Genomic DNA, 17420 nt, shown 5'->3' on the forward strand with positions numbered 1-17420 from the left:
GTTCTGTGTTTTTGTTGGTTCTGCAGCTTCTGAGTCAGTGCTTTCTGAAATGTGGGTGGGGATTCTCATTGCCTCTGGGATGCAGCTGATCCCACCACTGCACTCCAGCCTGGGATACAGAGCGAGACAAAAAAAAAAAAAAAAAAAAAAAAAAAAAGAAAACATCTCTGTGACTTTGGTATATCACAGGTTTCTTAAATAGGATTCAAAATGTCCTGTCCATAAATAATAACAAATTCAATTTATTAAAACTTTAAAAAGTCTGTTTAGTAAAAGACACCATTAAGAGAGTAAAAACGGCAACCTGTACAGTGGGAGAAGATCTGTTGGTCGGTCGATCTATCTATCTATCTCAAATATGTTACATCCAGAAATGCAAAGAACTCTTAAAAGTCACTAAAGACAGGCAAGCTAATTAAAATGGGCAATAGATTTGAACAAATATGTTACCAAAGAGGATATTCAAATGGCCAATAAATATGTAAGTGCACATAAAAAAGTATTCAAGTTCATTGTTCAAGAGATAAATGCATATTAAACGACAACGAGATACCCTTACAAACCTACTGGGCTGGCTAAAATAAAAAATTAAGTGCTGGTGAGATATGGGGCAACTAGAACTCTCATACAACACTATAAGGGAAGCCGAGGTGGGCAGATCACAAGGTCAAGAGTTCGAGATAAGCCTGGCCAATACGGTGAAACCGACTCTACTAAAAACACAAAAATCAGCTGGGCATTGTGGTGGGCGCCTGTAATCCCAGCTACTTGGGAGGCTGAGGCAGGAGAATCTCTTGAAACCAGAAGGTGGCAGTTGCAGTGGGCTGAGATTGCACCACTGCACTCCAGCCTAGGCAAAGGGCGAAACTCTGTCTCAAAGAAAAAAAAAAGTATAAACTCTTACTACCACTTTGGAAAATTATTTGGCAGTGTATACTAAAACTCAACATATGCATACTCTATTACCCAGAAATTCTACTCCTAGGATATACCCAACCAAAATGCATATATATGGTTATCACAAACCCTCAGGATATTCACAACAGCACTATTTGAAATAGTTCCAAGTGCCCATCAGAATGATGTGTGTATGAATACACAATCACATGTACATACATACACACATATAGACACACACGTATAAATTGTTTAAAAACTTTGTTGTAGTAACATAATGAAATACAATATAGACTATGGAGTAATGAGAACCTATATACAACAATATGGATGAATCTTGCTCACATAATGTGGAACATAAGAAGACAGTCATAAAAATAAAAACGTATATAATTGCATGATTCCATTTATATAAGGTCCAAAAATAGATTAAACTAGTCTAGTAGTTACGAGTCAGCTAGGGTAACTTTTCAAGAGGCAGGCAGTAACTAGAAGGAAGGAGGACAAGAAGGCCCTTTGTTGCTATGTTCTATTTCTTATTGCTAATCTTCTATTTCTTGATCTGAGTATTGGTTACAAAAGAGAAAAGTGTAAAAATTGGCACAGTTGTGACTTTGATATGTGCACCTTCTCACATATTTATTATGCTTCATTAAAAGTATGTATATATAATAAATAGATATCCAATAAAAAGCAAACTACAGGTAATGCAAGAAGAGATGAAAACTCTAAGAAAGAATCAAGAGGAAATGTTAGAAATAAAAAACACTGGGTAACAAAAATGAAGAATGCCTCCAATGGGCTCAGCAATAGACTGGATATGGCCAAGGAAAGAACTGGAGACATTGAAGAAATGTCAATAGAAACCTTCAAAACTGAGCCAGAAAGAGAAAAGAAGAACAAAACAACAGAATATCTAAGAACTCTGAGACAGTTAAAAAACATGTGATCCAAGAACTATAAGACAGTTTAAAAAGGTATAACATATGCATAATGGGAATATCAGAAGGAGAAGAAAGAGAAAAAGGGACAGAAGAAATATTTGAAGCAAGAGTAACTGAAAATTACCCCAAATCAATTAGAGATACCAAACCACAGATTCAGGAGGCTCAGAAAGCACCAAGCAGGATATACACCATAAATTCTACACTTTGGCATATCATATTCCAAGTACACAAAATCAAAGACGAAAAAAATCTTTAAAGAAACCAGAGGCAGAAAAAACCTATAGAGGAACAAGGGCAAGAATTAGATCAGATTTCTCTTCAGAAATCATGCAGGCAAGAAGAGAGTGGAATGAAATATTTAATTGTTAAAACAAAAAAACAACAACAATCAATTGTGATGTTTAATTTTATATGTCAACTTGACTGGGCTAAGAGACGCTCAGATAACTGGTATAACATTTCTGGTGTGTCTGTGAGGGTGTTTCTAGAAGAGATTAGCATTTTAATCAGTAGACTTAGTAAAGAAGATCCTCCCCCACCAACATGGATGGGTATCATCCAATCCACTGAGGGCCTGGATAGAACAGAAAGGTGGAGATAGGTGAAGTCCTTCTCTGCATGCTAGAGCAGGACATCCATTTTCTCTTGTCCTCATACACTGAAGCTCCTGGTTCTCAGGCCTTCAGACTCCATGACTTACACTAGCCCCACCCTCCACCCCTGTTCTCAGGTCTTTGGACTTGGAATAAATTACACCACTGACTTTCCTTGTTCTCCAGCTTGCAAATGGTGGATGGTGGAACTTCTTGGCCTCATAATTTAATGAGCTAATTCCTATAATCAGTCAATCAATCTATCTGTCTATCCATTCCTCCATCCTATTAGGTCTATTTCTTTGCAAAACCTTGACTAATACATCAGTCTAGAATTCTGTACCCAGTGAAATTATCCTTTCAGTGAAGAAAAAATAAACACTTTCTCAGACAAATAAGAACTGAAGGAATTTGCTGCCAGTAGATCTGTCTTGCAAGAAATGTCAAAAGAAGTTCTTCAGAGAGAAGAAAATTGATACAGATCAGAAACCTGGATCTACACTGAGAAAGGAGGAGCATTAGGGAAGGAATAAACGAAGGTAAAAATAAACCTTTCTAATTCTTACTTGCAGTGTATAGTGTAGTGTGTAGTGGTACAGTGTTATTGAAAGCAGACTTGGATTAGTTATAAATGTATACTACGAATGCAAGGAGTAAAAAAAGAAGTATAACTAATATGGTAAAAGACAAGAAAAATGGGATCATATAAAATAATTAAAACAAGAGAAAACAGAAAAGCACAATTCACAAAAAAATATGTAGGACTTAATTAAAAGTTCTCCTCTGCAAAAGACATCGTGAAGAGAATGAAAAGGCAAAGCACAGGCTGGGAGAAAATCTTTGCAAAATACTTATCAGATAAAGAACTGCTACCCAAAATATACAAATAACTCTTAAAACTGGACAAGAATATCCATAACCCAATTAAAAAGTAGGCAAAAGATCTGAATAAACACTTCACCAAAGATATACAGACAGCAAATAGCATATGAAAAGATGTTCAACATCACGTCATTAGGAAATTGCTAATTAATACAATGAGATATCACTAGACATTCATAAGAATGGCTAAAATGCAAAACACTGACAGCATCAAATGTTGGCAAGGATGCGGAGAAACAGGAGCTCTTGTTCCTTGCTGTTAGGAATGTCAAATGATACAACCACTTCGGAATACATTTTGGCAGTTTCTTATACAACTAAACATACTTTACCCTTATGATCCAGCAATCACATTCTTTGGTATTTACTCAAATGAGTTAAAAACTTGCATCCACACACAAACCAGTACACAAATTATTTACAGCACCTTTGTTCATAATTGCCAAAACTTGAAAGCAACTAAGATATCCTTCAATAGATGAGTGAATAAAGTAGTACATCTATGAAATGGAACATAATTCAGAGATAAAAAGAAATGAGCAATAATACCACAAAAAAACATGGAGGAAACTTAAATGCATATTGCTAAGCAAAAGGAGTCATTCTCAAGAGGAAACATGCTGTATGATTTCAACTGTATAACGTTCTGCAAAAGACGAAACTATGGAGGTAATAAAAAGATCAGTGGTTGCCTGGGGTTCAGGGTGTCGAGGGAGGGAGGGATGAATAGGAGAACACAGGAAGTTTTTAGGGCAGCAAAATAATTATTCTGCATAATACTATAATGGTGGATGTATTCCTTATACATGTGTCAAAACACATATATTTAGAAATATGAAGAATGATCCTTAATGTAAACTACAGACTTTAGTCATTAATATTGTATCAGTATTAGCTCATCAATTATAACAAATATACCACATGAATGCAAGATGTTAAAAACAGAGGAAATGGTTGGTGGAGGTGTAAGGGGATCTATGGCAACTCTGTACTTTTTGTCCAAGTTTTTCTGTAAACCTAAAATTATTCCTTCAAAAAATGAAGGTGGTGAGAGAGAGAGTTTTCTTATATAATTAACTAGCTAACAAGTTTCTTTCAGATACTGTGAAAAATAAGGAAGAAAAACATAAACAGGAAGAATTTAGGTTAAATTACACATGCACTTTTGCGTATCATGGTTTTGAAAAAGTTTAACATGACGCTATAGAAAATTTTCATATTAAAAAGTTGGTAAAAATATGACACTACAGTGTATGATTATAGGTTAACTTTGTGAGCAGTAAAGATTTGTCTACAGTTGCACAGTTTGAGAGAGAGAGAAAGACAAGAACACAGTTCTGTGATGAATTAAAACATGGGCCATTACTCCTTTTATTCCTCTTCTAGTCTTTGTTTCCTTAAAATGCTTTTATTTTATTTTTACCACTTATTCAATTCACTTAGGCAAAAGAAAATAATATTAAACCTAACTTTGATGTGACAAAGTATTACCACCATTGTTTTTCTACTTTACACAGCTCTAAAGTGACAGAGGTGAAAATGTGTCACTGTGGCAGGCCAGCCATATGGAAATGAGTAGCTTCATCAAATGAGGCCACATTTTCATGGCTAAGTAAATAATTTATATTGAACAAAGGCAAATGTTGAGTGACAAAGTTAAAAGAAAGACTCTACTTTTGTTAAAACACAGAAAACAATCACAGATGATACAAAGTACGTGAACACACACACAGGAAGCACATTTGTGTTTTCCAGAAAGCCCAACAAACAGTTTTATGGACTGAAGAACATGTTAAGAACAATCATAACATATTCTGTATGGACACAAATTTATCTTACTTTCACGTTTGAAAGGGTATGGCCCATATGGGGGCGATAAACAGCTTTGCTGAATGAATGAATGAATGAATTCTATTTTTCCTCTAAGAGGAAAGAAGAACCTATAAATTAAGAGATATTTTAACCCAATTTAGCAATGTTCCAAATTTGACTCACATTAATGTTTTTCCTTCTGAAGTTTTGAGCTCAAGGCACACTTGCATGGGAAATGAGGTGAGGCAGGAGGAAAACAGATTTTACTAAGTTCAAGTAATTGCTGTTTGATTTTTAGAATTGGCCAAAATCTCATGTAAGAAAAGATTGGTTAAACAGATGTGCTTCCTCCCCATGTTTAGTACAACTTAGAAAATGGACCCTTTACCTTATGAAATCTTCTTCCTCCTCTCTTTTTGGCCTCAGCTGTTTGGGTTGAGCCATATTCATCCAGTTTGGTAGAGATTTCAAGAGTCTGCTGATATCATCATCTTTTGCCCAGGATGCACTGATAACAAGTTTTTCTTCTGACTGGACAATACCCCTAAACACAGCCAATAGAAAAGAGACACTGTAGCATGATGCCTGGTATTCAGTTAGTATTTCCATCTACCTTTGCTGCAAAAAAGAGATCACATTCATCTCTCTTTTGAACATAATCCATTATCTAAGTTGGAGTCCGTGATACCCATTAATAGGTCACATTACTGGGAAACAGCATTTCTAGATTTCATTCTTAGTTTCTTAGTTCTTGAGTAATTGTGACAGTTGAAAACACTAACTAGGTCCTCTTACTGTATTTGATCCCTTAGGATAAATAAAAGCATATGGTACGTTTTGGGGGAATCTTTTAAGAAAAAGTGGGATCTTTGAATAAAAAGCGGGCTAACCATGTTAAACAATGCTATTAAGTGACAACATAACTAGTACCTGAAAGGTGACAGAAGTGTTACAAAAGGTTGTACTCTGACTTCTTGGTTTAAATTATCAATTAGTTCTAGTTGAGGGTATTGTTTGAATTATGGACGCCCCTCTCTTCACAGCCAATCTACCATCATTAAGAAACCCTGAGCCCCAGATGTCAGGCAGAAAAAGCCTTTGATTGCTGCCATCTCCAGCGGGCTCTGACTAGTGACCTAGAGCTGACAGGCTTCAAGTCTTTTAATAGGGCCCAGGGGTTAGCTATTAACACTGCTCTTACCAGAACGTTACCTGTAAATTCATCTTAAATGTTCAAGTTCAATTTAATTAAAAAGCTTTTCTTTCTGTTCAACATTTGTCACTATAACTAATTTTAATGATCTAAATATCCTCGTCAGCAATACTAGGTGACAGAAGTGACAGAGTCTCTGAGACTGACCAAGACTCCAGGAGATTGCCCTCATCATAGGCAGGAATCTCTTTTGGTACTGGGGGACATTCTGCACTTCCAAATACACAATATATATGGCATGTATGTATGATACCTCCTTGACCCAACAGACAATTAATGTTTGTAGACAAAAGAAGGTGGAGCCTGGGCCAGATGCAGTGGCTCACATCTATGACTGCAGCACTTTGGCAGGCTGAGGCAGGAGGACTGCTTGAGGCTAGCAGTTCAAGACTGGCCTGGACAACATAGATTGACCCTCTCTACAATACAAAAACAAAAACAAAAAGCTGAAGCCTACAAACCTTGATTCATGACAGATTGACTTAAGTTAACATAGTTTCGTGTTGTAGGGCAGGGGTCCCTAAGCCCTGGGGCACGGACTGGTCCTGGTCCATGGCCTGTTAAGACCTGGGCAGCACAGCAGGAGGTAAGCAGCAGGCCAGTGAGCATTACAACCTAAGCTCCCCTCCCGCCAGATCAGCGGAGGCATCAGAGTCTCATAGGAGTGCAAATTCTATTGTGAACTGCACATGCGAGGGATCCAGATCACATGCTCCTTACGAGAAACTAATGTCTTATCATCTGAGGTGGAACAGTTACATCTCGAAACCATCCCATCCCCTTTTCTCCCCCCCAAACCCCACCCCAGTCCCTGGTGACAAAAAGGTTGGGGAACACTGTTGTAGAGAGCAATATTACCCTGGTTCTTTTAAAATAACGGGAATAAATAAGACAGCTCTTTATTTGCTCTCTTATTCTAAAGTTTTGAGCTCAAGGCACACTTGCATGGGAAATTAGGTGAGGCAGGACGAAAACAGATTCTACAATTCTTTTAATTCACTATAAGCAAACGTTTTCTCGTAGTAACCATGGTCAGAGACACAAAAATTGGATTACAGAAACTTCTTCCCTCCAATCTCTCAAATTACTTTCTTACTGCTATTTTCTATTCCCTCTTTTGTTATTTCCTTGCATCTTTTCTGCAATATTTATGGACTAATCCAACAATTTAACTTTTACCATCTTATACTCACACTGCTAGGTGCAATCTTATAGCATGGTACCAACTCAGATATGAGATTCTGTTGCAGGTGTACCCTCAATGTTCTCTGACTTCTTTATACCTGTCTCTGATCAGGCTCATCTCCCCATTTATCTTAGTAGCTATTTCTCTAAAAAACATTTGCCCTTTCTGTATCTGCTCATTGCTTATCCCCCATATCCTTCTTATCTGACAGAGAAAGGAAGGATCTACTTACATACTTTCAAATATTTGACCTCCTATCCCAAACAAAGATATATTCAAATCTGTTTCACCCTCATTCATTTCCAGTAATTCCTCTACTTAGACTCTTGGGGATCTTTTTTCCCCGACCTATCTCCCCTTTTTCCTGTATTTTTACTCTTTCCATTATATAGTCCCTAATCCTCTGTTATTTTAAAAATGAATGGATGAATGAATCTCTTCTCTGCATTCCTCTCCAACAAAGCTGCTCCCTCTCCTTCAAAGGCATTCATCAAAGGAGCAGCCTGCACTAATTGACTTCCCTGCCTCACCTCTCATTCATGAAATCTCTCTCCAAGGTCTACTTTATGACTTAACCCATCTACTGCTTTTTGAAAAATTTTTAGTTATTATATTTTTCATTTCTAGATTTTCTATTTGCCTCTTTTACAAATCTACTGGCTTTTCCCTCCCAAACTGCCCTGTTCTTGTATCATGGAAACTGCCCTTTTCTTTATCTCCTTGAATGTTTTAGAAAACAACAATTTTTAAGTTCCTTTTACAAAGTGGCTTTATATTCTTTGGTAGTTCTTATAGATGTCAAGTGTCCTGTTTGTTGCATTTGCCTTCTTTTCTAATGATGCTGCATTTCCTCATGTGGTCTGCTACTTTCGTCTGGAAGCTCTACTTCAGTGGGACTTATCCTCTGTAGGACTCTTGCATTTGCCCTGAATTTTCAAGATATCACTGTGAGGTAGTCTGCATTTGCCTCTTCTGGGTGCTTTGAGTTTCACTGGTTCCAAACAGGGTTTTAATTTTTTTTGCCTTTTTTTATTTTTTACTTTTGGCTTAAGGCTTTTTCTCCCTATGTAGGTAGTACAGATTGAGGTTCTTACTCGCACATATCACATGAAGTGTGGGATTCTGATTTCTTTTAGGGGCTACTTTTCTACTCTAGGTTGGGTAGCTCCTTCTTAAGTCCCAAGTTTTCTTGGTTCCATTCATGAATGAAATAAGAAATACGAATGAAACAGTTATTTGCATAACTTCTGCACAGATAAAGCTCCCTCACTGCCTGGAAGATGTCAAGATGCTAGCCTCTATTTGACCTCTAAATGTGGTCCTGAAACCTTTGTAGCCCACTCAACTTCCACATTTGTCTGTTTCTGGCTTTTAATTCCTCTTTCATTCATGGCATCTGGAGAATTCTCTTTCATCTGTCTGAGTTTGGTTACATATTTAAAATGCTTTTAAAGTTATAATTTTTTAATCCAGAATTTCTACAAGTTAGAAACAAGAAAAGGGCTTTTTAAATCTATTCGTACCAAACTTTTGACAGGAAATCAAAATCCAGTCTTAAATCAACTGCAATCAGGGTTCTAGAACCATTATTCCATTGAAATTGCTCTGCCAACCCATGAGCACTTTTTATTTTATTCTTCGTACTCTTTGACTGTTCTAAAGCATCCAACACTTTTGATTACTCTCTTCTTGAAATATTACTCTTTTGCTTTCCATATCATGTTCTTTACCTACCATCCTAACCTTTCTTAGCCATACTGACGGCTCTTTTTCTCCATCCATACTTCAAATGCTGTGTTCCACAGAATTCTGTATCGCCCACTTGGGCAGTCATCTTCTTGCCCAACTTGAACCACCTATATTCTGATGACTCTGAAATTATTATCTCTAAGGTGGCCCTCTCTTCTAAGTTTGCAGTCTGCATATCCAAAGGCTTACTGTAGAACTCTACTTGAAAGTTCCATCCACATTTCAAGTTAAAATGAGTCAACAGGAACTCAATTTACTAACTACTTCCCTCTCTCTCTCCCACTGAGCATCTAATGTGCCCTATTCAAGCCATCCTGTTATTCAAGTCAGGAACGAACGCAGAGTCATCCTAATTACCCAGTCACCACATCCTGCCAATTCCACTGCCTTAATATCTTAATAAATATGTCATTTCCTGTGCAGATTCACTGCTATTAACCTATATTTTAACCCTCATCTGTTTTCACCTGGACTTGGCAATAACCTTGTAACTGGGCTTCTCGCCTGCAGCTACAAGACCATCAGTTCACTCACCACATCAGTCAGAAGAGTCATTTTTCTAAACTACAAATCCAATCATGTTATAACCCTTCCTACAAGTCTTCAGTGACTTCTAATTCCAGGTAAGACCAAGGCTAGACTTAGCAAGCCATGAACATCTATCTTTTCAGCTTCATCTCCTGCTATTCCTTTTCTCCTTTGTGTCTGTTCACTATTCCTAGCCAACCCCTTGCCTATGCTGGTTGAACATATTACCCATAATGAGTATTCCAAAGTTTTCCATATGAGATCTAGTATTTCCTGCTTCTGTGTGTCATCTCTGCCTAGAAAGCCTTTTTCTCATCCTCCTTGTTTGCCTCTACTTGTCAAGCATTGCCCCAGTTCCTCCCTTGGTACATCTGAGTCCTCTTTTTTTGTGCCTCACCACCCCCATACCAAAGGTTTTCAATCTCGACTAAATGTTAGAATCACTTGGGGAAGCTATTTTAAAAACCAGATGCCCAAGTCATACCCAAGACCAAGTAAATCACAATCTCTGGGCTGTGGGACCCAGGCAACAGAAATTTTTATAGTTTCCCATGTGATTTAAATGGCCATAACCTTTGCGTTTGCCAACCTCTATTTTAACTGGTCCTTCTACACTTTTTTGCAAGCTGGAATCCCACACTGGATGATGAGTTCTCTGAGGGCAGAGCTGATTTCTTATTAGTTTTTGTGTCCCGAGTGCCTAGCACAATACCTGGTATATGGAAGGCATATAAGAACTGAAATACAGATAAAAATAAGCCCTCTTCAATTTCAAAAGTCGAGATAACTTATTGCACTAAAAGCATCTTAATGGTTTCAGTTTTCTTCTCTGCACTAAACAACTTTGATGAGCTGTCAAGTCATTTGGCATTTAACCAAATCACAGATCACTCTGTGCCATACCCTTCTCCATGCCTCTCTGGATTCAATGCAAATCAGGATAATGAATACAGGTGTGTCCCCCTCTGAACAATTCCAACATAAAGTAGTCCTGACTCGTAAAACAAATGAACCAAGGAGAGATTATTAACAAGCCTTTCCCTTCTACGCTACTTATTCCTAGGTGGCCTATTATTGGAAAGTCTCCTCAAAAACTCACTTTCTCTGTGAAGAATTTGTTGACTATGTCAGCCTACAATGATCTGTCCCTTTGAAAACAAAACAAACAAATCCCCTCCTTTTACACTTATCCATAACTTCCCAGTTAGCACTCTGTCTGATACAATGGGGTGGGCAAACCATGAGCTGCGGGCCACCCTACCCATCAGTGGTCTTTGTATGTCCTGTAAGCTAACAATGGTGTTGGCATTTTAAAATGGTTTTTAAAAAACTAAAAGAACAATATTTTGTGACATGTGGAAATTATATAAAATTTCAATTTCACCATTCATATCCAGAAAGAATCTTGGCTGTATGGCTCAATTCTTAGAATTGAGTATGGGTCAATTCTTAGACCCACACTACAGGTCAAATTCTGTTTCACAGAGTGAGAAGCCCAAGCCCAACTCATTTTGTCAACATCTACGTCGTTGAGCCCATCCGTGCTGGTCCGTATCTGCCCTCAGGTTCAGGAAATAGTCGGAGCTGTAGGTGTGAGATGGTATTGTACATTTTGAAGGGCTAGAATTTTCCATTTTAGCATTAGCTGAACTAAAAAAATTAGGTTAGGTTGGAGGACATTAAAGGTACCCACATTATTTACTTACATGTTTTTAAAGGACTGGATTAATTCAGTAATTCAAGATTATGTTATCTCTAATATGCATCGATCCCATTTTATTAAAAAATGGTCACCCCAATGAATGAAAATGCTACTAACATACTGCCCTCAACAATATATATATTAGTACATACTAGAATGAACATCAATCCCAAAAGTAATCCCAAATATTCTAATTTGAAATACAGGCATTGATCAGCAATATACAATTACCGTAAAGAAAATTTTTCACTCAAGTGGCAAGTCCACCCTGACTAATTGCATTTATTTGGTTTTGATTTTCTGATAAATCAGATCATGTGGGTTACAGAAGTCCAGGACATATCCAAATAGCCTCAAAAAAGAAGAGCTATACCTCCAACAATTATTCCATAGGAGAAGCAAGGTTAATCATCCCTACCAGAACCATAATGTACTCATTAATTCACAGCTCAATGGGCCACAGACACAGCCATCTGTGTAACTATTTGTATCTGTTCCCAAGAGGAGGAGGAAAATAGGTGTACCTTTTGGTACAGGTGATGAGGCTGCCAAGAGAAAGGTCCACCCTCGAGATACGGCTGAGTGAATTTCATTCAGAAAACATCTGCTGGTGTCGCCTGGCTCTGATGTGTACCGCTTCCTCTCTGGAACAGTTGGGAAGTGCGAGTGTGCATGGTCCCTGGACACAGCTGGGGTGCTGAGTCTTTCATTAGGTAAACAACCAGGGGCAGGTGGAGCTAATTGGATTCAACTGTTTGGTGACAGCCAAGGCATGATGTTTACTTTCCCAGACTGAATCTTTCAAGATACTTCAAAAACTAGGAGCCAAGCTCAACAAATGAACCCTGGACAAGGCTGGTTCAAATTAAAGTGCCGTCGTCCAGTGTAGGCTGTGAATAACTGGACCTGCAGCAGATGAAACCGCAGTGAAATGTCTGGCAGCACAAGTGATAATGATAATTAGGGATGCAAAGATAATAGTATTGTGCTGCCAAATAAAACAAAACGAACACAAAACCAAAACCAAAAAGTCAGTTAAGATGGAGCAGGATACATAGCAAAAGAGGAGAGGAACATCAGAACATCTTTGACACCATACTCAATGCTGGTCAGAGAGCTTTATGATAATGTATATGTCTACCTGAGAATGACAACTTCTGATAACTCTGGAGGGCGCCCATGGAAAACAGAAACCATCCAAGGGGACCTAGGGAAAAAAGCTTTGGAATGACAGTTTACAGAAGGTAACTCTTGGGGATAATTTAATAACAACCTTTAAACAGACAAGTTCTCATATGAAGGGTCATAACTGATACTTAAAAGATCAAGAAGAAAAAAATTATACTGTAACACAGGTAGTGGACCAAGAATTCATATAAAATCTGTATCAGGTGGGCGCAGTGGTTCACGCCTGTAATTCCAGCACTTTGGGAGGCCGAGATGGGTGGATCACCTGAGGTCAGGAGTTTAAGACTAGTCTGGCCAACGTGGTGAAACCCTGTCTCTACTAAAAACACAAAATTAGCTGGGTGTGGTGGCACTGTGATCACAGTTACTTGGGAGGCTGAGGCAGGAGAATTGCTTGAACCTGGGAGGTGGAGGTTGCAGAGAGCCAAGATCACGCCATTGCATTCCAGCCAGGGCAACAAGAGCAAAATTCCTCAAAAAAAAAAAAAAAAAAAAAAAAAAAAAAGAACTGTCTCAACCGTCAATGTTCAGATTTTTCTCATAATAAAGCAAATTTAAATATAGTCTGTGTTTGAATATCATTAAGATCTTTATAGGCAGATCTCAGATCAGATAACTCCCTATTTAAACTTTGCTTGTCTTCCCATTTAACTGCGAATAAAATTCAAATTCTCTACCCTCAAGATCCTTTATTAACGGTTCTTAATCCTGACTGCACATGAAAACACCTGGGAAGCATTTTAAAAATACATCAATTCACAGTCTGAAGTGGGGCTCAGTCTGGATATGTTTTCATCTCCCATGTGATTCTCACGTGCAGTCAGAAATGATCCAAATGATCCGACCCCTGTACCTGTCTAATGTCACTCAGTATTCATTCTCTTTGCTCACTAACCTGAATTCATGCTACTTCCCATCTTCGGACTTGCTCCTTTCTCCACCTGGAGTTTTCTTCCCCACATTTCCACATGGCTCCTTCTCATCCTTCAGAACTGAGCTCAAACACCGTATCCTCCACGACAGCTTCCCTGACCTTACTCCTCACTTGAACTTCTTGTTTTATTTAATCACATCATCCTTATTAATGAGAAATTTATTGTTTATTTCCACTTGATTATTATCTAGCTCCCTCCATTAAGGTGTAAAATCCACGAAAGCAAGGACCTTACCTAGTCAATTCACTTCTCCACCTTTAGCCCTAGAATAATGCTGGCTCCTAGAAGTGCTCAATGAATGATTTTTGAATGAGTAACAGATTGAAGCAATGAATGATACAACTGAAGCACCAAACACCAGGAAAATAACAAATGACCTAAAAATATCTTTCTGAACCACACACCGCATGTTCTCACTCATGAGTGGGAGTTGAACAATGAGAACACACGGACACAGGGAGGGGAACATCACACACTGAGGCCTGTTGTGGGTTGGGGGACTAGGGGAGGGATAGCATTAGGAGAAACACCTAATGTAGATGACAGGATGATGGGTGCAGTAAACCACCGTGGCACCGTGGTATACATTGTATACAGATGCAACAAACTTGCATGTTCTGCACCTGTAGCCCAGAACTTAAAGTACAATAATAGCTGGGCGCCGTGGCTCACGCCTGTAATCCCAGCACTTTGGGAGACCCAGACGGGTGGATCTCGAGGTCAGGAGATGGAGACCATCCTGGCTAACACGGTGAAACCCCGTCTCTACTAACGGTACAAAAAAATTAGTCAGGCGTAGTGGCGGGCGCCTGTAGTCCCAGCTACTCTGGAGGCTGAGGCAGGAGAATGGCGTGAACCTGGGAGGCGGAGCTTGCAGTGAGCTGAGATCGCACCACTGCACTTCAGCCTGGATGACAGAGCGAGACTCCGTCTCAAAAAAAAAAAAAACTTAAAGTATAATAATAATAAAATTAAAAAAACTTTCTTGTACCGTCCTATTATTGAATATCAACAATATCATCAATGAATTTAAAAGTAAATAATACAAAACAGCATCAAATGCAGCAACAATAAATAATCATATTGGCTGACAATTTAGCCTTTACCATGAGCTGTGCATTCTTCTGAGCATTTGGCATATATTAACTTTTAATCCCCACAACCACCCTGTGTGGTAGGTACTAACATTACTTCCATTCTATAAGTGAAATACAGAGGCATAGAAGGTTGGGAACTTGATGGTGGTCAGCCAACTAGCAAGGTAGAACCTGAACTGAACCAGACCCGCTGTTCTGCAGTCTGTTTTCCTAGTTACTACACTGTCTCTCTAAAGCATTGGAAACATTTTTCAGATTTCCTATTTCCTCTTTAATTCCATTGCCTCTCCTTTGGGCTGAAGACTGAGATAGAGCTAGTGCTTTTCACACACGTACTACCACTTCATGCTCTGCGGCCTTTGCCACGTTATTAACTTTTCTGAACCTCTGTTTCCTCATCTGAAAGGCAGACAGAATTGTTGCGACTGACTAGATGAGCTATGACTATAAAGTCCCTGGCACAGAGACTATGTATTAATACTTTATTACTTATTTTCATTCCAGTCTAGGTCCTTGTTACTTTATGTCAAGGTCACTGCAACAGACTCCTATCTGATTATGGTAGAGTGACTTGGGTAGGAGAAATGAGGACTGGCTGCTTGCTAGAAAATTTGTAGGGCAACTGGTTAGGTGGGTAGCATCTGTATTTGGTCAGAAGGGCAGCTGATATGTACTGGAAAGGATGAGTGAAGGGATTCACTTGATCAAAAACAAAGAGTGCAAGCCCCATACAGAGACACCATGCAAGATATTGCAGACAGGTGTGTAGAAAATGACATAATAACTTACTTCTGGAAGCTAAGAGTTCAGACCAGTGATTTCTTGATTTCTCTCTCTCTCTCTTTCTTTTTTTTTTGACCAAGTCTCACTCTGTCACCCAGGCTGGAGTGCAGTGGCATGATCTCGGCTCACTGTAACCTCTGTCTCCCAGGTTCGAGTGATTCTCTTACCTCAGCCTCCTGAGTAGCTGGGATTACAGGCACCCACCACCATGCCCAGCTAATTTTTGCATTTTTAGTAGAGACAGTGTTTCACCATGTTGGCCAGGCTGGTCTCGAACCCCTGACCTCAGGTGATCCACCCACCTCGGCCTCCCAAAGTGCTGAGGTTACAGGCGTGAGCCACCGTGCCTGGCCCAGACCAGTGATTTCTAACCAGTAACACATGAGAATCACTTTGAGGATATTTTTAAACTAAACTTGCCCAGGTCCAACTCTCAGTCGGCCTAGTATGGAGAACCCAAGATGTGTGTTTTGAAATTTCCCTAAATAATTCTGTGTGAAGCTACAATTGAAAAACAATGTGTTTTTTTTTTTTAAAGAAAAACAGTTAAACCAATAACTAATGAAATAATATATTTTAAAAGTTTAAATTACAATACAATGGAATAAATACTAGTATAAAGTTTTGCATAATAAATTATAGGAGCACATAATAAAAGCTCATTTGCTGAATGCCCTCTATGAAACAGATACTGTATATAGGTCATAATGTTTTTGTAGCTATTTAATGTTTAATATAAATGAATATATATATCAGTGTTAGGAGACAACATAGCTTTGAGAGATAGGTCACAAGCTGGAGCTTGCAGAGGGTTTCCCTGGTGTATGCCCTTGGCTGTTCTGAGGTTCGAAGTTAAGTTAGATTGGCAAAAGCTCCAAGGCCAGCTCAAGGAGAGTCTCATTCCTATAGAACCCTGGCCTCTGGCTACATAGGAAACCTGAAGGGCTTCAGAAGCAACCAGAGCCCCTAGTGTCTAGTCTCTGCTATTGAGCACAGTGGGGCCAGTGAGATGGTAAAACACCACTTTGATCATGTCATCCTCCTTACCAAGACCTATGTGTCAGGCCTCTGAGCCCAAGCTAAGCTACTGCATCCCCTGTGACCTGCACGTATACGCCCAAATGGCCTGAAGTAACTGAAGAATCACAAAAGAAGTGAAAATGGCCTGTTCCTACCTTAACTGAAGACATTCCACCACAAAAGAAGTGAAAATGCCGGTCCTTGCCTTAAGTCATGACATTACCTTGTGAAACTCCTTTTCCTGGCTCATCCTGGCTCAAAGAAGTTCCCCCACTGAGCACCTTGTGACTCCCCACTCCTGCCCACCAGAGAACAACCCCTCTTTGACTGTAATTTTCCTTTACCTACCCAAATCCTATAAACAGCCCCATCCCCATCTCCCTTCACTGACTCTTTTCGGACTCAGCGCGCCTGCACCCAGGTGATTAAAAAGTTTTACCGCTCACACAAAGCCTGTTTGGTGGTCTCTTTACACAGACGCGCATGACACTACGATAGTACTCTTTTACCTAATACAGGACGTTAAAAAAATCCCCTTTCCTGCCCATTTCTACCCAACCACACTGTCCACCCTAGTCACCCTAGTGATTTCTCAGCCTTTCTCCCATGCACCATGGTCATCCATCCTGCTCCACTGCTTGCTTGTCCTGTTCAGTCTGGCAGAAATGTCCTCATTCATTCAGTGAGCATACCAAGGGTCAACAAGGTACCTAGCCCAGTGCCAGCTCTGATGTCTGCCATTAGCCGCTGCAGGTTTCTCCTCCTCACTCTTTCTTCATGTCCAGCATGAGTTCTAGCTCCTCTCTGAAGTGGTGAAAGGGGTGAGCTGAAAGTAACATGCTTGTGTCTTAAATCAACTCAAACCAACTGAGCCTCTAACACGAGGGA

General features: G+C 39.2%; 1 protein-coding gene across 2 annotated transcripts in view; it reads right to left on the minus strand.

Annotated features, from left to right (window-relative positions):
* Nucleotides 1–17420, minus strand: part of EXOC4 (exocyst complex component 4) — an 870987-nt gene that overhangs the window by 160759 nt on the left and 692808 nt on the right. For both annotated transcript variants that reach the window (XM_011995827.1, XM_011995828.1), the window contains one exon: nt 5520–5675. In XM_011995827.1, the coding sequence (XP_011851217.1) occupies nt 5520–5675 (156 nt within the window). The remainder of the gene's footprint in view (nt 1–5519; nt 5676–17420) is intronic.

This window comes from Mandrillus leucophaeus, unplaced genomic scaffold, assembly GCF_000951045.1.
Source record: "Mandrillus leucophaeus isolate KB7577 unplaced genomic scaffold, Mleu.le_1.0 Scaffold5, whole genome shotgun sequence".
Classification (NCBI taxonomy): domain Eukaryota; kingdom Metazoa; phylum Chordata; class Mammalia; order Primates; family Cercopithecidae; genus Mandrillus; species Mandrillus leucophaeus.